Source organism: Triticum urartu, chromosome 1A (assembly GCF_056163025.1).
Source record: "Triticum urartu cultivar PI428250 chromosome 1A, HENAU_Tu73, whole genome shotgun sequence".
Classification (NCBI taxonomy): Eukaryota; Viridiplantae; Streptophyta; class Magnoliopsida; order Poales; family Poaceae; genus Triticum; species Triticum urartu.
In genome coordinates this window covers 545,792,909-545,818,305 of record NC_141873.1, presented here as the reverse complement: position 1 = coordinate 545,818,305, position 25,397 = coordinate 545,792,909, and the positions used below count along the sequence as shown (strand labels likewise).

Genomic DNA, 25,397 nt, shown 5'->3' with positions numbered 1-25,397 from the left:
TGAAAATCTGCTAGTGGCCGGTAAGTTACTCGTGTAAATAAAATAAATAATAGTGGCCGGTAAGTTACTCGTGTAAAATAAATACGTCTGTATTTGATTACACTGATTCCAAGCGCGGCCTAATGGCACTGGAGTTACAAAATCACTTGAGTTGCAAAGGTAATCGACTGAGTGGTTTTGCTCTTGCTGTTGGTTGCCCCTTTAGTCTGGACTGGACTGAAATGCTGGGTTGCTGGTGTACTGAAATGCTGTGTTTGCTCCTTCTGCCTTTTCTCCATTCCTTCCTTCTTGACACCGTCTTCGCTCTTGCTACTCTTACTCCACTTCCTCCAGGACCTGCTCCACTTGATGAACCACCCCGAGCCTCCTGAACCATGCCGCGACGGCTCTTGGCCGATCGCGACGCCCTAGCCAACACACAATCCATTCGTAAGGTCACATTGACGATAAACCTAATGCAATTCAGAAGTCGAGCCATTTCTAGTTCAATGTGGAGTAAAGAGTTGAGATGAGAAACTCATTCACAGATTATAAACATGAAACTCGGTAAACAAGATGCGAGTAAAGTAAGAGCATGTTCATCCTGCAATTAGAAAGAAAATAAATATCACACAAAATCTTAGGCAATGGTGGTGCCAAAAAATAGCACAGAAACATGCAGAGAGAGAGAGAGAGAGAGAGCATTTCAGTTTCTCAAGTATTGCTGCATCACGCCCGTGCAAGCAGAAGAGGGCTCTATCCGCTGACGAGATCGAATCCCCACCGTCCGTGGGTGATAGATCCGATCGAGCGGCCAGGATGCCCATCCAATCAGAGGTTGAGCAGCCTGCCGTGCAATTTTTTTGAGCAGCCCCGGCCCAGCTTCGAAGAAACAAGAAGCAGGACTCGATTGCCCTCCCGAAGTGCAACCTCTAAGGCTTTAGGAATTTCATAGAAATTCTCTAGAGGATAGGATTTTTATAGGATTTTTTTAGACCCCTTTGGTTTATAGAAATGGATTTCTATTTCTACATAGGATTAGTTTCTATCCTCCGCATTTTATAGGAAAATAAAAAAAAGTTTAGACTCAATGAAAAAATTCCTTTGATGTTAATCAAATGACATCTTGTTTCCTATTCCTACTCATAGGATTTGAGATACATATTATCTCATTTCATACAAGATTCCTATTCCTATAATAATCTTATCCTGTGAACCCAAACAGGCCTAACCGTTTAGCCTGGCCCGAACAGAGCTCGCTCAACCCTAGCTGCGGCGCCGCCAGCCCGCCGACGCGCCGCCGCCTGCCCGCCGTCGCGCCGTCACGCCGCCGCTGCCGCCCCGTCGCATCTCGGCCTCACGCCGCAGGTTTCCGTCCACCACCGCCCGCAGTCGCCGTGCAGTCAAATCCCGCATTTGCGGCCACTGCCGTTGGTCGCCGCCGGCAGCCGGACGACCTGCTCCGTCCACCCTCCAGCAATATCCACGCCAGAGCCTCCCCCCAGCTCAAGGTGAGCAGCCTCCTCCCCCTACTGCACTACTCCGGCCCCTACTGCACCACTTGGATTTTGTTAGGTTCAGCAGCGTGGCCAGATGCAATTTCTGAATGACGCAAGATAGAATTCCTTGTGTGTTGCCAGTTCAGTCAGAAGTTCATCATACCTTTCGCTACAAGTTTATTAAATGTTACGGTTTGGCGTCTGTATTTATGGACTGAGGTGTGGCCGGCCTCGATTTTTGATCCGCGCAGTCTCCGTTAACCCGCCGACCGCCACCCATGGCAGAGACCACCGAGAACGAGTACCACACTGATGAAGAGGAAGACCTGGTCGGAGAGGAGGAAGGAGGCACCGGGATCGAAGGCGAGGAGGGTGGAGGCGCCGGAGAGAAGAGGAAGCGGCCTCTGAACAAGAGTCTGGGTGGCTTCAGCAAGCGTGGGGTGTGCTACCTCAGCCGCGTCCCTCCCCACATGAACCCGTCGCACGTCCGACAAATCTTCTCCAAGTACGGCGAGGTGCAGAGGATCTACCTCGTACCCGAAGGTAATCCCCCGTCATGAACTGACTGAATTGGTGGCTGCGTTTTTTATGTCCAATTTGTGATGATACGGTGCCAAAGCTAAGCAGCGTTCATTTGAGGAACACAAATAAGCTGAAAGCCCTACTTTTTTATTCATGCGAATACGCAAAGGGCAATGCAGCGATGTTAGCCAGCCTATAAAAAACAAAGAGAACAAACCATATTTATCTGATCTTCAAGTCTCCCTTGTGGATGATCGAGGGAGATGCGTGTAATCCCGCGCAGAGTTTCTGCTGCATATAACATGCCTCAACGCGTGTAACAAGCCTGTATTTCGGTAGCAGAAGGCTGTTCATGGAGTTCTAGGTTTGTTTGTCTTGCTTGTATTTGTGAAAACATTCTTCATTTCTTCTAGGGGAAGGGGAAAATTCAAGTAGAAAACATGTCATCGAATGATAATCATGTTTTGCATGCTGATTGCACATGTTGCTGCGGCAGTATACTGTGCAGCGACAGCGAGTTGTTTTTCCTGTCCCTCGTGGTTATACGTCTTAGAATGTGAAGTGCTCTACTGCTCTTTATAATGCTCACCATATTTGTAAATGAAAAGAACCCAACTTCTTAACTGTCATCTACTAATGTCATCTCTTTCCTCCAGGTCAAGGTCATCGCAAGCATAGTAACGTAAAAGCGAAGGCTTACTCCGAAGGGTATGTTGTCAAAATACACAGATGAGCTGCTTTGTAGAGACTTGCTAGATCCCATTTTTCGGTTTTATGCTGAAAGTCAAACATGGAGCAATACTTACCATTGTCTACTTATTGCATTTCTGGAGTAGTCATGTAAAGATGTGGTAGATGATGCGTAGTATTTCACAATTTTGACATATTTTTATTGTTGTATTTGTTACTTGTATGGCCTTAATAATGTTCCTAAAATCTTTCTAGGTGGGTTGAGTTTGCAAAGAAAAGTGTCGCCAAGAGGGTGGCTAATCTGCTTAATGGTGAACAAATAGGTTTGTTCTCGGCTCTATGTTTCATGTGTTTTATTCTTTCTATGTTACCGTTGATTTACATTAGATATACTGAACATGGATGATATGTTCTTCCTTTTTACTGCTCAACCCTCAAACCCCTCAAATTTTTGGCCTCAAAAGGATTGCTTTTGTCGGCTCTGTCATGTTTGAAGAGCTATACAATGTGTGCTAGAGAGCTCAATTATTCTTGTATGTATTTTATTAGGTGGGAAGAAGAGGTCATCATTTTATTATGACATCTGGAACATAAAGTATCTCAGGAAGTTCAAATGGGATGATCTGGTTGGTGAAATAGGTATGCCTAAAGTACAAAACTGTAAAGTAGCTATAAACTTGTCAGTAATGTGAACTCACGTAGTCTAATCCTTGTAGTTTAATGCAGCTGAGAAGACTCATATCAGGGAACAGAAATTAACATTGGAGATAACAGCTGCGAAGAAACAACGTGATCATTATCTCTCTAATGCTGAAAAGTCTCGTACACAGAAATTTATTCGTGAGCGCATAGAAAAGGTATGCTGTATTGTTTAACATACCTCTGCTAGCATAATTCACGCTGGGGATTTTCTTTCTGTCCTGTGCCATCTTTATTTATGACTAGTAAGATGCCCGTGCTACGCTACGGGATAAAAAAAAAGGTTAACTTAAGTTATAGTTACGATCCCATACGCTGCTGCTGACAAAATAAAAAAAAATACAGTCATTGATCAAAGTAATGATGTGTTGTTGATAGATACATAAATATCAAGCACAATCAAAAATATGGTTTGCAATCCACAAACCCATGCGTCCAAGCCAAACAGTTTCTTCTCCATCTCCGCCTCACTGAAAGACTTGTTGTACTCCACATTGAGTTTTATCATTGCTCGCTCTATCCTATATCAAGTTGATAGAGACCATGCGGCAGATAGAAAATCTGTTCACACACATGTGGCAACAACGGCGACACTGAATCCAAATCGGTCAACTTCACGACTGACCAGCTTTATCTCCGAATCCAAATTGGTCTGATTTCAAGTCCTCTTTGCTTCACTTGGACGCCACCTCCATCCCATACACCATTTCCAGCTAGAAATGGTAACAAATCAAGCACCTCATTTAAACCTGGCCTTAATATCAATAATGGAATAACATGATGCGACATATTGATATTTGTCCCCACAACTCAGTGCAATGGAAGTGCGACTGGCACCGACCCGTGCGTTGCCACGGGAAAACGTTTTAGAGGTGACACCATTCCAAGAGAGATAAAGCTCAAATGGATTTGAATATTTCGCTTATGTTTGTTAGCGAAAACATTTTGATTACAGTTTTAGCATACAAATATTTACTTACGAAGTAAACTTGAAATAAATAAAAAGAGGCCTGCATTTCTAGATGATGAATGAAAAAGATTGTAAACATATGTGTTCTCAGTCATGTATGCAAGATAGAAATAAAGCATGAATAAACAAACTTCGGCTAAAACATTACAACTACAAGGACACACATCATGACAATTTTCCAAATACAATGTGCCATAATGTCTTATTTTGTTTATTTGCCACTATTTCTTCATTCTTGAAACCAATCATCTCATGAATCATACAGGCCTCGACACAAGAACCGCATCATCAAAAAGTTGCATCATGGAAAATCAACAAAGAGCATAATCAATTGTTATTAAGCTTAGAGATGTATGTACAAGAATATGACAGAAGTAGCACTATCTCTCCCTGCCACAAAGTAGAGTATCTTCCATCTAAAAAACATAAGCGCTACATAGCTTATATGTGCAACAAGTATCTCCCCTCACTGTAAAAAAACAGAGTATTTAACTTTGCTACAAAGCAGCTCGTGAAGCACAGAAAATTAGTCTAACTTTCAGCCTCTGCTTCGCCTTCTCAGTGCACCGCACACCTCCAGTCCACTGACCTCTACCAATGCGGCTCTCGTCTATTTTAGTCTCCAGCAAGCACTGTTTAATAGCAAAATTATCAATGACCATGTTTTACAGTATGAAACATAGACACATATATATTGGTAATACACAACAAAGTATATACACGTTTTTCCCATTTATCAGATAGGTGCCTTGTATTATGTTACATCTTACAAAGAAATGCTCAATGTATAGGAAGCCACTGGAGGCGACGCCCCTAGAAGGCATTCATTGTTCTAATCATTAGATTATTTCTTAAATAAACAAACTTTCATCCTCTTCTACATTATATAAAGCAAGATTTGACTGTAACAAGATGAAAAGACAAAGCTACCTACTGCCTGCTACTTGAGCAAAACATAAAAAATATCTTCCAGCCAGGAACTCTGTTTAGTAAGATCAGGATCTTCTGGCTATTTTTTTAACATAATATTTCAGTCATCTTAAATTTGTTTCTCATACTGATGCTGATGCTTATTATAACTACTTTCCTTGGTGAGAAACACATTTTTTTAAATACCATCTGGCATAGAAGATCAAGCATATCACTCTAGGTTAGTTCTGTATGATGCAAGGTGTTGTAATGTTTACACTACACACACATGTAAAGGAAGAAATAATTTGTAGTGCTTATCTCATAGCGAGAAGGTACATTTGTTGTGCACATGTAAATGTCTGACGTGAGGAAGCTGACATTTACAAAATAAAAAATATCATGAACACTAAAGCAAGTATCCAAGTTGCCATTTTGAAAGTCCACTGCCCAAACTTCAGACCTGTAGATGGAAAACAATTTTAGATGACTGGCCCTGGTTATAAATATTGAAATTTTAACAGACACCAAATTGTACTTGAGTGATTGATACCTTGGACTACACATTGAGAACTTCTTTGTAGACTATGTTCTTTGTAAATTTTGCAATGGAGTTGAACCGGCCTTCCTCTTCCTTACCCGGGATAGTAAGAATCTTCAGATTACTTCCAGACGTAGCTCTAGAAAGAGCAACATAGAGTTGGCCATGTGAAAATACAGGTTCAGGGAGGTATACACCAACATTTGGTATAGTTTGTCCTTGTGCCTTGTTAATGGTCATAGCAAAGCTAAGTCTAACAGGGAATTGCTTCCTCTTGAACCTAAATGGAAACATCTCGTCGTCTGACGGGCAGAGAGGAATTCGAGGAAGGAACACCCTCTTACCAGCATGCTGGCCCAGCACAATCTCAGCATCAATTGCATTCCTCATGAACCCCCGGACAACCAACCTAGTCCCATTGCACAACCCATTCGCTGGGTCAATGTTCCGTAACAATATAATAGGGCAATTAATCTTCAACTTTAGGATGTGGGGAGGTAGCCCGTTAGGTGTTAATGAATTTAAGAATTCTGCAGGATAGTAGTTGTGTGGATCATCCTCAGCCCGATCAAAACTGTGGTATACCATCTCCTCCCCAGGAAATCTCTCAATCATCCTCATGTTGATCTTGTCAATGTACTCATTCCGAGTTGACAAAATTGCTCGAGATGTTATGTAGTTTGGATCTGAGATGTTTTCATCTTGCAGCATCGGGAACACACTTTCAATAAGCTTGTCAATATCAGAGGCGTCATCACCGGTGTTTGGTATGCAAATCTCATCTGGAAGTCGTATGTAACCATCATCCACCGTATCTTTGGTGCCATTCCCAACACGCAGAAGATAATCAGCAAACCATGGATCAACCTGAGCCCTCATATTACGGACCAGTCTTAGTTGTCTCATACTATTCCAAAGATAAGACTTACGTAGGGTCGCATCAGTTATCTGTGACCTTGTTCCCTTACGAACAACAGGAAGCACTTGTCTAAAGTCTCCCCCAAACACAACCGTCTTTCCACCAAACGGCAGGTCAGGTTGACCCATGATGTCCCTCATGCTATTGTCCAGGGCCTCGACTGCCTGGCGCTTTGTCATGGAGGCCTCATCCCAAATTATGAGGGACGCCCTCATAAGAAGCTTAGTTATCCCACTTTGCTTGGCGAAACTACAAACCCCACCGTCTTCAATGTTTAGTGGTATTTTAAACCTCGAGTGTGCAGTCCTCCCTCCAGCCAAGATGGATGCAGCAACACCTGACGTCGGTGTTGCAACAGCTATCTGACCCTCACCACGTACTTTTGCAAGTAGAGCTTTGTACAGATATGTTTTTCCTGTGCCTCCTGGTCCATCGACAAAGAACACACCTCCCTGGCCACTATTAATTGTCGCAAGTATCTCATCATATGCATATCTCTGTTCTGGGTTTAGAAAAGATGACAAGCCAATGTGTTCTGGGTCCACCTCGATCGTGGACTCCTCTATGATCTCCCTAGCCTCATTATCTGGGGCATCATATGAGTCGTCAATTTCTGGAAGAGGGAATGACGATATGTCCTTCCCCATCGATTGTAGCATGGTTTTTATATCTAACAGAGCCATCTGCTCAACTTCATGGGGGGACATGTGGGTTAGTCGATAGTCTTCTGTCATAGCTTCCAAGTGCCGGTCCCATAGGCCACGCACATCGCTGGGCTCACAAAAGACCAATATAGTAGCAAATAGCCTCCGAAGGAAAGATGGCATATGAAAAACCTCAGCCTCATTAAGACACTCGTCGATACTATTGTCAGACTCGATAAGGCCCCTATTTTCAGCAGCTTCACGGAATGTTGGGAAAACAATACCATTCACTGTCCTTAGGTCTTGGAAGGATGTAGCACCCGTGACATGATTTAGAAGCACTCTAAGATAATACCTCTCCCCTTCAGCTGGATGTGCAGACACAATTCTCCCAATCTGCGTGTGTTTAGCCCTCCTTTTCCAATACTTGCTACCTGACACCCAAACAAAAGACGCAGGGAAATCCTTATATAAGATTCCTCGAGCCAACTCATATTTCTTGTTTGCCTCAAAATACTCGGTTAACATGGTCTTGGAAGCTCCTTCTTGAGAGAGGACATCATTCAGATTTGCGCCCGTTGGAAACGACACCATGTGCATATTAGGGAGGTGGAGTTGTAGTTGTTTAACAAATGGAAATATCTCACTAAGGTCAAAACCATAGATCCTCCATAATGCTTCTGGTGGAGTAACCCACCTGGAATCTCTGTATTGCTTTATTTCATCAATGCTCCCATCATTATCCACCTCGTCGATAGAAACAGATGCTCGATCATGCCCCTTGTATATGTACTTAAAGAGGTACTTTACAGCTTTTATGCTTGAGCAAACCTCGACATTGATGTGGCAATTATACCTTCTTAGTAGGTAAGGATTGTATGGAACAACCCACCTATTGTCTAATTCTTCACCTCGTACCTTTGCACGACGTCCATCATCTCTCCTCCTGTATATGGGATATGAGTCCTTTCCCTGAAGAGTTGACGCATTAAATGGCCGTGGATAGTAGTTCTTGCAACTGCCATTTTGCATGCACACATTTTTGGGGTTTAGGACTCCACAAGGGCCATGCATCATATGCTTGACGACCATCTTGTACAACTCAGGGTACTTGAATTTGTCTGGCAATTCAGCAGATATGATACAATCATATTGCTCTGGGCATGTTAGCTTGTACCTCCCCTCCATGATTAGGAGGAAATGAGCATGTGGTAGACCCCTTTTCTGGAACTCGACAACATATGCATATGCTGCTACCTTGCCGAGCATGTGCTTTTTGAAAAGTTGTATCTTGAGGTCTTCCAACTTTGCTCTAAATACTCGTACAACAAGATCAGGGCGATCCTGTGGGGTTTGTCCAGGCTCCAAGGCACCAATTATCTCATCCCAATTCGGGTTGCAAGTCATGGTTAAAAAGATATCTGGTTTCCCATACTTCTGCACCAAGGCCATGGCATCAAGGTATCTTCGTCTCCTATCTCTTCTTCCCCCAATAAATGATGTAGGAAGTACAATCCATTTGCCCACAGCATCCGCACGGTTTTCCCCAGCTTGAAGGCTATCAACAACACCTTGGTATAGATCAGAGCGTATTTGTTTCTGGTGATTTCTTATATAGTCTAACCTAGAGGTTTCAACCTTGATGTACATGTCGACCACATATTGTTGGAACAGTCGTTTACCGTATAGCATGGTGTTAAATACACCACGACGTATTTGAAACTTGTAACAATAGTAGTCTCTGACCGAGACACATAATCGACTACTTGTACATGTACCTACGGAAATGGGAGGTAACAGAAAGAACTGATTAAGAAAATAAGTACACTGGGGATAATAAAAAAATGAATAAATGCTAATTTCATTATATGTACCTGGTTTCTTTCGACCACTGCGGCGGGATTGAAGTATCTCATTCAAGCTGACACTGTTCTTTGGGATCTCAGGATGCCAACCAATCTCCCCTCTTGGGAAGAACAAAGGGTAAGACAATGGATCATAGCATCCATAATATGGTTGGATGCTATATCTCTTGTTGTCATTACCAAATAGGACAATGCTACGGTCAAAATGCTTACATAGTTCATTACCCTCAACCCAAATAGCTGCAACCTCTGATGATATAGGCAAGTTATATCTCCGTTGGTCCAACCTCATGTCGGTGTTCAGTTCAATACGATAATCCTCAAGGTCATCGACTCCACCTAGATTCCTGAATGTTTCAGAATAAGGATTATCCTTAAGGATGTTGACAAGCCTTCGAATGACATCTCGGTCTAGGTTCGGGGAGCGCCGAAACCTATGTTGTAGACTCGGGTCATCATCGTAGAAGTATAACTCTAGATGCTTAGGTCCATCTTGTGTTGGACCAAATGAGAAGATGTTGTGGTAAATCTGACCATGGGCTCGGAATGTATAGACTCCTGACCTCATGTTTGTGTATCTATTGTCAAGACTGACTCCAAGAGTGGTGAATGAAAAGTGGCCATTGAAGTAGCGAATGTTATCCCTAAAATGCACAGCATCACTATCTGAACTTGTGTACAACATCTGAAGTTCCAAGGGTGGTTCTGACTGTGCTAACTTAATTTTTCCAGACTGGCAACAAAATCCATTTGTCTCATACTGGAACCTCTTTGCGCCGCAATGCTTGCAATCAGGCTTTGGCACCAGCGTGTGAGTACTTTTTGGTATATTCTGGTAAACACAGTCATATGGGTCAGGAACAATGTTGTCTGTTGTAAAAGCATCTACCATGTCATCGCAATCTTCAGTGTTCCCTGTACACACATGAGATGAATTGTGTTATATATAGGTATTGCATTTTCTGTGCTATACATATGTAGGGAAATAAGACATCCATGGAATTTTTAATACCTCACCCAGCAAATGCGAAGTACTCATCATCTTCTTCTTCGGTCATATGAGAAAAATCATCATCCACATTAAAGCTTTCCGTTGGGGAACCTGGGCATATGGAGTCATCAGGGGCCAATGATGAACTGTCCATTGATGTAGATGTTGGACATTGCACCGATGTGAGTTCCTTGCACTGGACAGTATTAGCGTCACCTAAATGTAATTTGAGGAATGAAGTTACTACATAGTTTGAGTAGTGTGTGTTATAGTAGTAGAGAAAAGGAAGGCATCAGCACCACAATCATACCTTTGCTAGTGAAAACTATGTGATCATCTTCCATTCCTTCAGGTATGCTTTCTAGATTACCTGCTATTTCAATGACTGTAAAAATGCATGCTCAACTTTGACAAAATTGGCAAATAAAGGAATGTGTATGTGAGAATTACCTTGAATTGTAGAAAAAGTTTGAGTCAGTGTACTTGGGTAACTAAAGGCATAAGAGCTTGATGATGCATGTCCCAGCAATGAACCTGTAGGGCAATTTGATACAATGGAATCCATGCATGGGGTATCTCGTCTAGATGCATAACTTGCATTACGTTGAGCTAGAAGTGCCCGCCGCTCTTCCGGTGGCAGGCTTTGCCGACGCGCTCGTTGGCGTGCATTTCTTTCTTGCCTCTCCTCTAGTGTCAAACTTTGCCTACGTGCTCGCTGGCTTGCATTTCTCTCTTCAAGTGTCATACGTTGTCGTTTCTCTCTTCGTGCATTAATCTCTTCCTTCTCCTTAGGTGTCAAATTTTGCCGACGTGCTCTAACACGTTCTCGCCTTGCTTGGATTTGCTCTGGTGTACGGCTAGCATATCTTATTGCTTCACGTGCACGCTTTCGCCCTACAGAATTTACACGAGAAATTAATTAAGTGGGTAAACGGAATTATATAAGCAAACACTTCCGCCCTATAGATTTACCTTTTGAGCTTTCTCCTCGCTCCAATCCGTCGATTGATGTGAGCATACCAGTATAAGTAGGAAAAATCACCGTCGCTGATTGGTTTGTCACTTCATCATCTGAAGATGAGTAACTTAAATTTGTCGCATCCGTTGGTTCACGTATAAATAAACCTGTTCGAGCACATGGCATGCCATTGGAGCAAGTTCTGTTGGGCTTGCTACTGCTGTCGACCACTGTGTTATTACAAGTTGGACGGTAAATGGTTAGGTATAAATAAGAAATATACAAGCAGATTGTTTTGCCAAACAGTAAGGTACAGGAACCAACCTTTTTGTTTTCCTTTAGCACTTTGTTGGCATGAGAGCTGTAACATTTGGGGTGTAATAGCTGCTAGTTTCCCCCAAAAAACAGAAGTGGAGGTTAGAAAAAATTGAATCGAAAGCTAGTAGGAACACTATATGCAATCTAATAAGACAACTATTCTTTGCCAGAAGTCAAAAGAAACATTCCTTAACCGAAGGGCAGTTCATCATCATTAGATACGAAATTGCACACTGGATGAATTTGATAATCATTAGGTAAGCAACATGAATAAAAACAAATGTTATGCAGAGGTGTGGCAGCCAAAAAGTACAAGCCAAAGCATAATAGAATACAACAGTAAACCAATGAATTCCAGTGATCAAGTATGAATTTGGTCCTGACCTTTTAATTTTCAGCTTCACACCCAAATCCAAGTGTTTCTCCAGGAACTTCTAGGCTTATCAAATTTCTTCTGGACCTGCCATGTAAATAATCATTTTTTTTCAAAAATTTCAGTGATTTAGTTGGTGAAAACCAAACCCAAGGACAGTTGGAGCTGAAGTGAGTATCTCTATGCATACATATGACTGACTAAGTCATGTGATTTTATATGAAGGGAAATATAACAAACCTAGCAACATCAGTTTCTCTCTGACCAACTCATATAAAATAAGCTGATCCACCTAGAACTAAGATGCAGATCTTTTAATTCTTTTAATAGGAAACAGACCAACTTGGAGGTCAAAGCCCCAACGATCAGTATGCATAAAAACTTAAAATAACAAATAAAAAACATGTTATACAACCATACAGTGATCTGCAAATTCTTGTTTTGATGTTAACTTCACAAATAAAAGAGGCATCATCATCTAATAGTAGTATGTGCAGATACTCATCTATTGCAATCATTACTAAATCTTGGTATTGCATAACACAACATACCTTGGTCCTTGGCGAAGCAAATTAGAAGGCGATGGGCAGTAAATCGACCTCCTCACAATCTGTCGATTTGAAGATATGAGAGCTTGACCACCGTGTTGCTTCTTGGGATGTAGTTCGAGCAGTGTGAGTCTCATCTGCCTGCTCACTTGTATTTATATTGGGCTGAAAGGGTGGTTTCTAGACAGTTCGACCAGGCGCGCGCATTTGGGTGACGAAAATTTGAATTTGGGAGGCGGCAGGGTGGGAACGATGAGGTCTGGGAAAGACAGGCGGTAGCCGACCATAGCACCAGAACAGGCAGTGGAGTGCGTCGGCGGGGAGAAGTAGCATTAGGTGGCGGTGCCGCCGCCGCCGAGGATCAGCAGCCTGTAGCCGGCGACGTATTTGTGGAGGTCAGAGTTAGAGAAGGGGGAGAGCGGAGAAGACGGCGATGAGGAGAGGGGGCGGGGGGTGGGCGAGCGGGCTTCTGCAGCAGGGGGGAGGAGCCAGAAGAAGCCTCGGGGCACGGACGGCGCCGCCGGCGTACTTGCGGAGTTCAGCATCGGGGAGGAGGCGGAGGGGATGGGGAAGAGGAGGAAGAGGTGGTGGTGATGCTGGGTGGGGGCCCTGAGCTGGCAATGTAGTCAGATGCGCCGGCGAAGGGACGGCGCCGCCGGCGTGCCTGCCGAGGCCGGCGTGGGAGGATACGGAGGAGGGGGCGGAGGCGATGGCAAGGAGGAGGGGGAAGTGGTGGTGCTGCTGTGCGGCGGCACTTCTCTGGAAGAGAAGGAGGCGGGAGAGGCGCCTGCGGAGGGACGGCGCCGCCGGTGTGCCTGCAGAGGTCGGCAACGGAGGAGATGGAGAAGGGGGGGGGGGGGAGGGGTTGTGGTGGCCGGTGGAGTTGAGGGAGGCATGAGAGGCTCCGAGGCGGACGGCACCGCCGGCGGCCACCACGCCATATCGGCTCCGACGCTGCCGGTGCTACTGGTTGGATGAGGTTGGGGGAGAGCCGGGGGATAGGCTTGAAGAGAGAGACAAGGGCATATTTGCAAATATGTAACAGAATAGTGGGTGTCTTTGTAAAATTGCCATGGGTTGCTTCGTGGACGTTGGATATGAATCGAACGATTGTGAATCAAAGTTGGCAGGCACACCATCATCACCAATTGTGGTTTTTATAAGAGTAGAGATCACCAGACAAAACATTTCAGTTACAAGCTAGCCCGAACACCGGATATTTTCTCCCTCATTTTGCCGTTCACTGCAAGTTTCATTACTAAAATCTCTATATACGTTGGTGACATCCTTGAAACAGAAGCAAAAGACTGAAGGAAAAGAATCCAATGATGTTGGTGAGACGAATAACGATTGTCCAATTCCTCGACAGAATAGAGCAGTTGAGGATAGAGGCCCTAATAAAAAGGCAAAGCTCTCAAAAAATATTCTGGCCGGAGTAAGTAGTGTGCAGCCCTCTGGCAGTTTATCTGGTGGTGCTTTTTATCTTAGCTAGCTAGTCATTTGACCTGCTTTCGTCGCACTTGCAGGTATTCGGTGGTTCATCATGATCGATTTTGATTCCTGGTGGATTGGAGCATTGCAAACTGAATGTTCTAGCACAAGATCATTGCTGTCTTCACCATCTGCTCCGCCTTTGTAGATTAGGCTGTCGTTTTTTGTAATGGAGGGTGAATGGTTTGGTCGTTTGGTGACTGTGGATTGCCAAACATGTATTGCTTCTGCTGTTAATACTGGGATGGATGTACACTGTTGTTAATTTGAAACAGTAAAGTAATATTACCCTGTATTGTATTGGCCATGTGACTGTTCGTTCTGTTGTGATTCTCATGGCGTGTTACAGTTTGCTCTGTAACTAGGGTGGCTCGAAGAACTTGTTCATTGGTGCGAGCCCAGCGTCCCTCCAGCATCTCACCGCGTCCACTATTCTGCTGAGAACTTGGGCAGAGCTGCATCTTGTTCCTGTGTTATTAAAGATCTTCCCATTCCTCTATTTCCAAAGCATCCAGGTGACCAGGAGTCTGGTGGCCTTCCAAGTTCTTCGCTCAGGAGGTGGCGACGCACCCTCATTGTCATTGGAGTCATATACTCCCTCTGTAAACTAATATAAGAGTGTTTAGATCACTACTTTAGTGATCTAAATGCTCTTATATTAGTTTACGGAGGGAATATTATTCTTGCTCGTAGCTTTTGGAACCGAAATGAAGGCACACGGAAAGTGCGAAAGGCCAGTGCTGGAGAATAAAATTGGAGAAGCAGGTAACCTTACCTAACCCACCATTTCACTGAACTTTCTTTGATTTTGACGTGCTAACAGCGGGCCTATCACAATGAGAGGGTAGTTTCTCTGAGGCTACATGGTACTTCGCAAGCGCAAGAGATTCTAACTGGTGAAGCCTCTGCGGCTAACACAAACAGGGTTGTTTCTTCTATTCACTGAGTGCTGAGAGATATCTATGTCAGCATGTTTGTTGGCGAGTAATTCTATAACATGAACGGGCTGTCAGTTGTTTATATTTTGGCGGTACAGCCTAGGCTACTTACACATAATTCATAGATTAATTAGCCTACTTGCACATGTTTTATTGATTAATGAGCTATGGAAGAGTGGTTACAGTTTAGTTTTTCAGAGAGTCCAACTCAGCGAAACTTAATTATACCGGATTAGATCTGGGGTTATCTTCCTGACCTGCTGCTTTTGGAGACTTCTGCGGCACATTTGCAATAGCATCTCTGCGAACCTTGCACCCGCCCTCATTCATTTGCAATAGCATCCCCGGCAACCTTGCATCTGCCTTCCTCGCTGCGCCACTCCAATAACTCTGCTTCAAAGGTCGATCATCCAACTCTGCTTCTGAGGTCGATCATCCGTGTAAGCTTCAAGACCATCCCTTTGATGTTTTCACATGTTTTTTTCTTTTTGGAGAAGGAAGCCTTTTATTGATTCTTTGCAGAAGTATCTAGGCGATATTTTCACTTGTTAGTTTTGCATCTAGAAATACTACTGTCCGCACAAAAGATGGGAAAAAATATATCTTATAATGAGTTATCAAGAGTGTTACAGTTTAGTTTTTGAGAGACTCCAACTCAGCTCAACTTAATTATACAGGATCAGAGCTGGGGTTACCTTGCTGACCTGCTCTTTGAAGACTTCTGCGTCTCGTTTGCAATAGCAAAACACTAGCTCGAACCTGCATCTCCGGCAACTTTGCATCTGCCTTCCTCGACACGTTGTGCTCTGACAAGTCTGCTTCCAAGCTCCATCATCCGTGTAAGCTTCTAGATCATAGCTCTGACGTTTTCACTTGATAGTTTTGCTCTATTTTCCTCTAGATATACTTCTGTCGGCACAAAAGAAGAATGAAAAGAAATCTGTATTTTTGGCTGTGCTCCTTTTCTTCCTTTCAGCGGTCTGCTAATTTATCTCGTCGTTCCAATTTCTGCAGGTTTTTCATCCACTGCTGCCTTCACGACCTGTTTGGCCCTCCAGAAGCACTTCCATTACTCGATATCATTTCCTCAGATCACCCCATTATACCAAAAAAAAAACAGTCCACTTCTATTGCGCGTTTTTCATTTCGTCATATCACTCCTGCACCCCACCATCCAAGTTACCCCCCCCCCCCCCCCCCAAAACAAAAAAAAAGGAAAATCTGTCTCCGGAGTTCTTTTACCCTGTTTCCCATCGTTTGGCAGTTAAAATCTTCCAAAGTTTCCTCCATTTCGTGTCTTATACACTACACCTAAGATCCGTACATTGTCAAAATCAGCCCAAAAACATCCCAAACAGACTGCAACTCCATGACGGTGGCGGTGATGGCTGTCTTACAAATGGTGGCATCGCCGATCCTGAAGAAGCTCCTCACTGATACTTCGACGTACCTCGGGGTTGACATGGCGAGTGAGCTCCATGACCTTGAGACCACCATCATGCCACAGTTCGAATTGATGATTGATGTGGCTAACAAGAACAACCACAGGGCTAAGCTGGACAAATGGATCCAAGAGCTCAAACAAGCCTTCTTCAGCGCAGAAGACTTGCTGGATGATTATGAGTATAACCGCCTTGAGAGCAAAGCGAAGAGCGGGAAGGATCCCTTGCCACGACATGCCTGTACCACCAGCACTATTATGAAGCCTGTGCATTTTGTGTCCAACCGGTTGTCAAATATGTCCTCCAACAACAGGAAGCTAATTCGCCAACTGAAGGAACTGAAGGCCATTCTGGCAAAAGGCAAGGAGTTCCGTGATCTTGTTTGCTTACCAGCTGGCAACACTGCAGAGGGCCCTGTTGTACAAGCAGCCGTTGTTCCTCAGGTCACATCAATTCCACCTCCGAATGTAATAGGTCGTGACAAGGATCGCGACAATATAATAAACCTTCTTACCAAGCAGGTTGGTATTGAGTCTAGTTCAGCTACATATTCGGGTTTGGCTATTATTGGAGCAGGAGGCATGGGAAAATCCACCTTGGCACAATATGTTTACAATGACGAGAGGGTAAAAGAACATTTTGATGTCAGGATGTGGGTGTGCATCTCACGCAGACTTGATGTCGAACGTCATACACGGGAGATTATTGAGTCTGTGGTGGAGGGCGAATGCCCACGTCTTGGTAATCTTGATCCTCTCCAGTGCAAATTAAGGGGCTTGCTGCAAAACTCAAAGAAATTCCTGCTTGTATTGGATGATGTTTGGTTTGAAGAATCTGGCAATGAGATGGAATGGGAGCAACTCCTGCGTCCATTAGTTTCTGAGCAGACTGGAAGCAAAGTTTTGGTGACTTCTCGATCGAATATACTTCCAGCTTCTCTTTACTGTAACAAGATTGTTCCTTTGGAAAAGATGGAAGACGCCGAGTTCTTGACACTCTTCAAAAATCATGCCTTTTCTGGAGAAGAAATCGGAAATTGTAGGCTACGTCAGAAGCTAGAAGAGATTGCAGAGAAGATTGCCAATAGACTGGGACGATCTCCTTTAGCAGCAAAAACAGTGGGTTTACAGTTGAGCAGGACAAAGGATACCACTTCATGGAATTATGCTCTAAAGACGGACAACTTAAATGATCCCGGGAGAGCTCTGTTGTGGAGTTATGATAAGTTAGATCCACGTCTGCAGAGATGCTTTCTATATTGCAGCTTATATCCAAAAGGCTATCGCTATAACATGAGGGAGTTGGTTCATCTGTGGATTGCAGAGGGATTTATTGATTCGTGCAACGAGAACAAAAGAGTGGAAGATATTGGAAAAGATTACTTCAGTGAGTTGGTCTCTGTTTCATTCTTTCAATCAGTTACCGAGATAAACTCTACTACATCCTATGTTATGCATGATCTTATTCATGACTTGACACAGTCACTCTCTATAGAGCATTGTTTCACATTGGAAGATGATAAGATGGCAGAAATACCAAGCACTGTTCGACACTTATCTGTTCGTGTTGAGAGTATGATACAGCATAAGCAAAGCATTTGCAAGCTACATCATTTACGTACTATTATCTGCATTGATCCAATTATAGATGATGTAAGTGATGTTTTTAGTCAGATACTGCGGAATTCGAAGTTGCGTGTACTATATTTGTCAGTCTTCAACAGTGGCAAGTTGCCAGAATCAATAGGTGAGCAGAAGCATCTTAGGTATTTAAACATGGTCAATACGTGGATTTCTGAATTGCCAAGATCATTATTTACCCTTTACCACTTACAGTTCCTTAAGTTCAGTCCCAAAGTTGAGAATTTGCCTGAAAATCTCTGCAATTTAAGTAAGCTGTGGTATCTTGAAAGGCACAGTTTGTATGGTAATAGAATAAAAGATCCATACAACAATGCTCTGCCTCAAGTTCCTAACATAGGCAAGCTTACTTTGCTCCAAGAACTTAGTTATTTTTCTGTGCAAAAGCAGAAGGGATATGAGTTGTGGCAGCTGAGGGAGATGAACGGCCGGTGGTGGCTCTTTAAATGTTACACATCTTGAGAATGTCACAATGGATGAAGTTTTGGAGTCAAACCTACACCAGAAAACTCATCTGGAAAGCTTGCAGCTTGGCTGGAGTTATATGGATGACATAAATGTAGAGGACAGTTTACACCTGAAGATTCTGGAAGGCCTGATGCCACCGCCTCAACTTAGGGACCTCGCAATTGAAGGTTACAGATCTGCAAAATATCCAGGTTGGTTTCTTGAGGATTCACATTTTGAGAATTTGGAAAACTTTGTGCTTGTTAATTGCACTGCGTTAGAAAGCCTACCAACCAATGCAGAACTCTTCAGGAATTGCTGCTCACTTCGCCTCAAGAATGTGCCAAACCTAAAGACATTACCTTGTCTTCCAGCAGGTCTTAAAACGTTATCAATTGCAAAGTGTCCACTGCTTATATTTGTTTCCAGCGTTGAACCAGAACAGCATGATCAGTGGGAGGACATTATGAATACAGACCAATTGGTATCAAACCTTTCTTTGATCGTGAGTGGGTTTCAGGTATCAGACACACGGGACATAGTATCATTGGAATTTTCATCTTTGGAGCAGTTGATGGCATTGATGGATGCGGATATGTCACATCTTGAAAACATTAGAAGTGTTATAGAAAGAAAGGAATTTGTGATAAAGGATAGCATCAATGCATGGATATGTTGCCACAAAGAGAGGATGAGACTCATTTATGGAAGGAACATTGGGCTGCCTCTGGTTCCAACATCAGAACTAACCCAGCTTGAACTTTCTTCATGCAATATTACAGATGGGGCATTAGCTGTTTGCCTTAATGGTCTCACTTCACTGGAAATTTTGCGCTTAAATGAGATCATGACTTTGACTACACTTCCGTCTCAAGAGGTCCTCCAACATTTGACAAACCTAACAGAGCTGGATATCAAGTCTTGCTGGTGTCTCAGGTCATTAGGGGGTTTATGAGCAGCTACCTCTCTTTTGGAAGTCTGTTTAATTTCCTGCCCTTCTCTAGACTTGACAGATGGAACAGATGAACTGCCGTTATCTCTTAAGAATCTATATATATACTGGTGCGTGCTTGCAGCTAATTTCTTCAGTAGTGGCCTGCCGCACCTGACAAACCTTGGCATGGTTGGCTGCAGAAGCTCTGCATCCTTGTCGATTGGTCATCTGACCTCCCTTGTATCATTAAGACTACGAGATCTCCAGGATCTGTGTTCTCTTGAAGGACTTCCTTCCCTGCAACTTCACGACTTAGAGTTGAAAGATGTCCCGAAGCTCAACGCCAAGTGCATGTCACAGTTTCGGGTGCAGAAAGCACTTACTGTTAGCAGCCCTGTGATACTCAACCACATGCTCGGCGCTACAGGTTTTACAGTTCCAGAATTTCTCTCCCTTCAAGGATGCAAGGAGACATCCCTTTCATTCGAAGAATCTGCAAATTTCTCATCCGTGCAGCACCTGATATTATATGAATGTGAAATGAGGTCCTTGCCAGGAAATCTCAAGTGCCTGACCAGTCTGATACGACTTGATATCGGCTACTGTCCCAACATATCATTTTTACCTGATCTGCCATCCTCCCTCCAACGTATATCTGTTTGGTATTGTGAGCACTTGAAGAAGAGTTGCCAAGCACCTGATGGAGAAAGCTGGCCAAAGATTGCGAGTATCCGTTGCAAGGAATTCATATGAACTATGATTTCAGATTGAAAGTGCATTATATCGACTAGAGGGGGGGGGTGTGAATAGGCGATTTTTATGAAAGTCTTCAAAACGTGAAGGTTATGAAGACAAACAGTAGAGATATGCCTATCACTATGCAGCGGAAGTTAGATTACACTAGGCAAGCCATGGTCAAGTGTTCAATAGAGTGAAAGCACAATGACAAGTAGCTGCGGTGTAATAAGGATCAGGTAGGAAGAAGTTATGAAGCCAATCAAATCATACAGTTACGTTGTGAAGACAAGAGATAGAGCAAGCATGCAATGGCTTCACAATGAGTACCAGTAAGTAAAAGGAAGTGAAGATGAAACCAGTGACTCGTTGAAGACAATGATTTGTTGGACCAGTTCCAGTTGCTGTGACAACTGTACGTCTGGTTGGAGCGGCTAGGTATTTAAACCAAAAGACACACAGTCCCGGACACCCAGTCCTGAACACGCAGCTCAGGACACCCAGTCCTCACCGTAATCTCCTTGAGCTAAGGTCACACAGACCTCGCCCAATCACTCTGGTAAGTCTTCAAGGTAGACTCCAAAACCTTCACAGACTTCGTTCACCGGCAATCCACAATTTCTCTTGGATGCTCAGAACGCGACACCTAACCGTCTGGAGGATGCACAGTCCTCAAGTGTAATAAGTCTTCAGATCACTCAGACAAGAAGACTTAAGTGATGCCCAATTTACTCTGGCTCTGGGTGGTTAGGGCTTTTCTCCTCGCTAGGAATTTTCTCTCAAAGGCTTCGAGGTGGGTTGCTCTCAAACGACAAAAGCCGTGCACTGAAATCTGAGCAGCCAACCGTTTGTGGTTGTAGGGGGTGGACTATTTATAGCCACTGGGCAACCCAACCTAATTTGTCCGAAATGACCCTGGGTCACTAAGGAACTGACACGTGTTCCAACGGTCAGATTTTGAACTCACACGGCAACTTTACTTGGGCTACAAGTAAAGCTGACTTGTCCGACTCTGGACAAGATTTGCTCTCATAGTCTTCGCTCGAAGACATAGGATTTTGAATTAGGCATCACTTCAGTCATTTTGACTGGTTCTCTTGGACCCCACTTAATAGTACGGTGGTTCCTGTGACTCAACACAAATGAAAAAGAACTACGAAAGATCTAAGTCTTCGAGTTCCATTGGCTTCACGTAGTGTCTTCTCTTGTCATAGTATTCAATGTGAATATCTTCATATACCACCATTGTCTTCAATGTCTTCGTACATTTTGGGGGTCATCTCTGGTAGTAAACCGAATCAATGAGAGACTTCTACCTGTGTTATCCTGCAATTCTCACAAACACATTAGTTCCTCAACTAGGTTTGTCGTCAATACTCCAAAACCAACTAGGGGTGGCACTAGATGCACTTACAATCTCCCCCTTTTTGGTGATTGATGACAAACTAGTTGAAGTTTTCAACGGGGAATATAATTTGTGAAATTGTAAAGGAATTGTCTTCATAAACTACAAGGGCTCCCCCTGAAGATGTGCATATAAGTAATTTGCTTCTTGAATGCAAATGCACATGGCAGGTTGTACTTGTGGAGACCCACTTCAACTTATGATGACAATCCACTATGCATGTAAAAGTATATGAAGATAATGACATGCATAATGAAAAATGGACGTCTGCAGAATGATCTAAGTGCGGAATTTATCGTCGCACATGCGGAATTTATCTTCGCAAAACAAAGTGGCAAACAAGTAGCAGACGACCATCGAGTCTAAGTGTTACAACTCAAAGAAGCAAATGTAGCAGAACGGGAGTTGTAAGCACGAAGCAAAATGTAGCAAAATATAAGGCACCCACCCATATTGACCCGCTTGAAGACTATAAACATCATATGCTTCTCCCCCTTTTGTCAGTGATGACCAAAAAGGTTTGAAGACATAGAGTTTTTCTACGCGTTCCCATGCGCAGCAGGGTCGTTGGAGTTGTTTGGCGGTGCTGAAGAGCTTGGTGCCGAGTCGACGCGCGCTGAAGGAGGTGGTGGTGATGTAGCGTCGTCTTCTTCCTTGATTATCCGTGCAGTCACCGTGGCAGCAGATGAAGAGAACTCTGAGTTTTCAAGTGACGGAGTTCCGCCTAGCACAGCCCTTCTGGGAGGTGTGGAGTCAAACTTGAATCGCTCTCTGAAGCCATCCTCATGAAGATCAGCTTCAGAGCACAGCATTGTGAGTCCTTTCCAGGTGCGGCGACAAGTTTCATGTGCAACGAATGCATTCTTGGTGGCAAGATTTCTGATGCGATTGACATCCACCAAGAGGCTTTTCATTTGTCTCTTCAACCAGTCGTGATGCCTATCCTGCTTTTGATGAAGGGCCACAAGAAGCTCTCGGTCAGTGAGAGTACGAGCACGCTTCTTGGGTCTTTGAGCAGGTGTGCTGTCAGTGGCTTCAGTTGATGCAGGGTGTGGTGCACGTGTAGTGCCAGCCAACGGATACACCCTTGAGATGGCTTCAACACCTTCAACATTCTGAGTGAAGCTCTGGTGTTCTGCATTCTGAAGACACAGAGGTTGCTTGGCAGGCTCAGGATATATGTCTTCAGCAGAGGTATCCACATTTGGCAAGAAAATCTGATGGTTGCGGGCTGAGGGCTGATATGAAATCGCAGAGTGAAGCTTGATCAGCCTCATTACCCAAGGAGCATAGAACTTCAAACCAAATAAATCTGAGCCTGATGCTGCAAATTGGCGTATGAAGAAATCCTGCGCATTGAACCATTTGCCATGAAGGATATAGAATATCAGAGTCTTCATTGCACCCTCAATCTTGGCATGTGGAGAGTGTCCCTTAATGGGCCAGAGAGTCCGCCGGATGATGTGATATATGGTTCTGGGCAGGTACTCAAGGTCTTCAACGAAGAACTCTGTTGGATAAGGTGCATCGTGGGGCAATGGCTTCATCATTGAGAGCATCTGACTCATATTTGGTTCAGGCCTCTGGAGTATGCTCTCAATAGCTTCAGCATGTAGTTGACAGCCTTCCTCGTAGAATTCGCCAGGAGTGGGCAGGCCGGTGAGCTCAATGATATCAAATGCATTGGCTTCGTGATGGACATTGCCGGTCATCCACTCCAGGACCCAAGTCTTCGGATCTCTGTTGTATCCTTTGATGTGGAGGGTGGCATAGAATTGTAGTAGAAGCTCTTCATTCCAGTGCTCCTCATCAGTCACAAACTGCAGCAGACCCACTTGCTTAAAGCAATCCAAAGCTTCCTCTAAACAGGGCAGACCAGCAATGGCTTCAACATCAAGGCGCTTGTGCGGGAAGATGCAACCTTGGTTGTATAGGATGCATGAATAGTAGCTGCGCTGAGGATAGCTCCAGAACCTATCTGATACAATCCTTTTCCTTGAATAGGGGTTCTTGGAGCTGTTGAAGAACGTATTATCTGCCTTGAAGCTATTGATGTTAAAGGAACCAGGTGTTGATGCAGGACCTAGGAACCTTGGCAGTCTTGGGATTGGCGTCTGGACTTGAGGCCTGTGCTCAACATGGTAATCAAATTGAGGACCTGCAGCAGACTCAGGAACAGACGTGTCTGGATCAGTAGCTTCACTGTCTTCTGAAGCTTTTGGTGGGGAGGGCTCCACATTGGCTTCAGTGTTGGTTGTGGCAGCCGCAACATTTTCAGCCTCCACTTATGTAGTTGGAGGGACAGACTCAGGCACGTTCTCCTGGAGAACTGCTTCTTATTGGATCGGGGGAGTTGGATCTTGTGGTACTTCTTCATTGTCTTCGGCTGATGCAGCCGGAATGTCGTCAGCAGATTCTTGAGGCCTTGGACCTTTGCGAAGCCTGCGAAATGCAGACGACGCTTGTGGAGTTGGAGTGGGCTGGACCTCAGATTCTTCTTCCACTTGTGGGCGATCCTCCCATGACGCATCTTGTGCAATTGGCGTCAGAGGACAACCAATGCTGATGAGTTCGCTTGTTTCAAGCTGAGGAAGGGCTGCATCATCTTGTACATTGTCCTGGTGACCAATGTCTTTAGCAGCGATGGGGTCGGCTGCTGGAATATCTTCAGCTTCAGAAGCCTCGGCTCATGAACTGTCAGCTGACGATATGCGTCAGGATAGATGACAGAGAGGGGTTCAACCATCAAGGGCTCTGTGGGAGCAGCCCAAGCTTTCTTGATCTTGCGCTTCTTCTTGGTGGGGTCAGAAGGAGAGGCTTCAGCATGTTTTCTCTTCCTTGCTTCAGCCTCAGCATTCCGTGTCTTCTTGAGCTCTGAAGCGGTTGACCGGCTCTTTGGCTTCGAGCCAGTCGTTGCGGTTGGGAAGACAATCGGAACAGCTTCTTGCCTTGGTGTTTCTTGTTCAGCCATAGTAGGCTTCTTCTTCTTCTTCGCGGCCATCCTGGGGTCGATGCCGGGACGCCCAAGTGCCTTGCGCTTCTCAGCCTCGTTATAGGCTTGCACACAGCGATCAGCCGGAGTCTTCATTCACTCCCGCGAACCCTGAGCTTCTGCACGCTTCTTCAGAAAGTTTTCCTTTAGCTCGTGCAACATGATCTTGAAGTTCTTGACTTCTTGCACGCTGAGGGTGGCCATGTGCTTCTTGAACTGAGCCTTTTCAAAATCAATTTTCTGCTTCAATTCAACAATGCGTTGAGCAATTGCAAGTTCTGAAGCAATAGCGCCTTGGAAGGCGACGCTGAGGCCTATGGGCAGCTGCAGATCTTCGAAGCTTATGTTTGGTGAGGCAAACCATTCATCGATGAAGTTGTGGATGATGGCGACATCAAAGAGAGGCAGATTGTTGAAGATTTCAGCTTCTTTGCTCTTGATGAGCTGCTCAAGAGCGTCATCTCCAAGATCTTCATCGCTTGACAGATCAATGGTTTCACTGCGCAGAATGGCAGCAGCTGTGAGCTCTTTGCCGGTGTGTGGCTGAGGCACCTTGGCCTTCTGAGGCTTGGAGACGCGAGATACGTCTTCAGACTGCACACTGTCTTCAGGAGGTGCAGTTGCCAATGGCTTCGCCTTGATGTTTTTGGTGAATGGGCCGGCTTTGAAACTTTTGGCTTCTTGGACTGCTTTAGCTTCGGTACAGCAGGCACTTCATCAGACTCAGAGTCAGCAGGAGGGTCATTCACGGCAGTCCCTTGGACTAAGATGCGGGTGATGAGGCCCTCAAGATTTGCATACAGACCGATGATATTGGGTTCTGCGTCGCGTGTGCCATCTGCCCTTGGTGCGGAGGGACCAGGGTTGAAGTCTAACCCCAACTTCTTCTTGTTTTGCTTCGCTGAGTTCTGGGCAAACTGGAAGTTGCGCTTGAACAGATTGTCGTCA

At 44.4% G+C, this 25,397-nt stretch overlaps 2 protein-coding genes, 1 long non-coding RNA gene and 1 pseudogene across 8 annotated transcripts; 2 read left to right on the top strand and 2 right to left on the bottom strand.

Annotated features, from left to right (window-relative positions):
* Positions 1 to 1,190: 1,190 nt before the first annotated feature.
* Positions 1,191 to 14,211, top strand: LOC125528237 (pre-rRNA-processing protein ESF2). 3 transcript variants are annotated; one of them, XM_048692743.2, is made up of 8 exons: positions 1,191 to 1,490; positions 1,730 to 2,021; positions 2,657 to 2,708; positions 2,946 to 3,013; positions 3,240 to 3,329; positions 3,417 to 3,547; positions 9,970 to 10,048; positions 13,723 to 13,860. In XM_048692743.2, coding segments are annotated over exons 2-8 (687 nt in total). In that variant the 5' UTR covers positions 1,191 to 1,490; positions 1,730 to 1,756; the 3' UTR covers positions 13,725 to 13,860. The 3 variants fall into 3 exon arrangements, with proteins under 3 accessions (XP_048548700.1, XP_048548707.1, XP_048548693.1); XM_048692736.2 differs by lacking the exon at positions 9,970 to 10,048 and adding an exon at positions 13,952 to 14,211 and having other exon boundaries at positions 1,198 to 1,490; XM_048692750.2 differs by lacking the exons at positions 9,970 to 10,048; positions 13,723 to 13,860 and adding an exon at positions 13,952 to 14,211 and having other exon boundaries at positions 1,192 to 1,490.
* On the bottom strand, positions 5,595 to 9,582 carry LOC147992471 (uncharacterized). Of its 2 annotated transcripts, none has more exons than XR_015609275.1 (2): positions 9,247 to 9,582; positions 5,595 to 5,731 (listed from the first exon to the last, which is right to left on the bottom strand). XR_015609275.1 is itself a non-coding variant. In XM_087530545.1 (2 exons), exon 1 carries the CDS (start codon positions 6,713 to 6,715, stop codon positions 5,828 to 5,830), a length of 888 nt encoding a protein of 295 aa, XP_087386671.1. In that variant the 3' UTR covers positions 5,596 to 5,731; positions 5,822 to 5,827. The 2 variants fall into 2 exon arrangements, 1 of the variants encoding a protein (XP_087386671.1); XM_087530545.1 differs by lacking the exon at positions 9,247 to 9,582 and adding an exon at positions 5,822 to 6,715 and having other exon boundaries at positions 5,596 to 5,731.
* On the bottom strand, positions 11,539 to 12,565 carry LOC147992470 (uncharacterized). 2 transcript variants are annotated; one of them, XR_015609276.1, is made up of 3 exons: positions 12,429 to 12,565; positions 11,889 to 11,964; positions 11,539 to 11,570 (listed from the first exon to the last, which is right to left on the bottom strand). It is a non-coding gene; the product is annotated as an uncharacterized LOC147992470 (long non-coding RNA). The 2 variants fall into 2 exon arrangements; XR_015609277.1 differs by having other exon boundaries at positions 11,544 to 11,573.
* A 133-nt stretch (positions 14,212 to 14,344) lies between the features above and the next one.
* Positions 14,345 to 21,732, top strand: LOC125528216 (disease resistance protein RGA2-like; annotated as a pseudogene). The gene is made up of 3 exons (XR_015609273.1): positions 14,345 to 15,294; positions 15,532 to 15,693; positions 15,869 to 21,732. The product of XR_015609273.1 is annotated as a disease resistance protein RGA2-like (transcript).
* Positions 21,733 to 25,397: the final 3,665 nt, after the last annotated feature.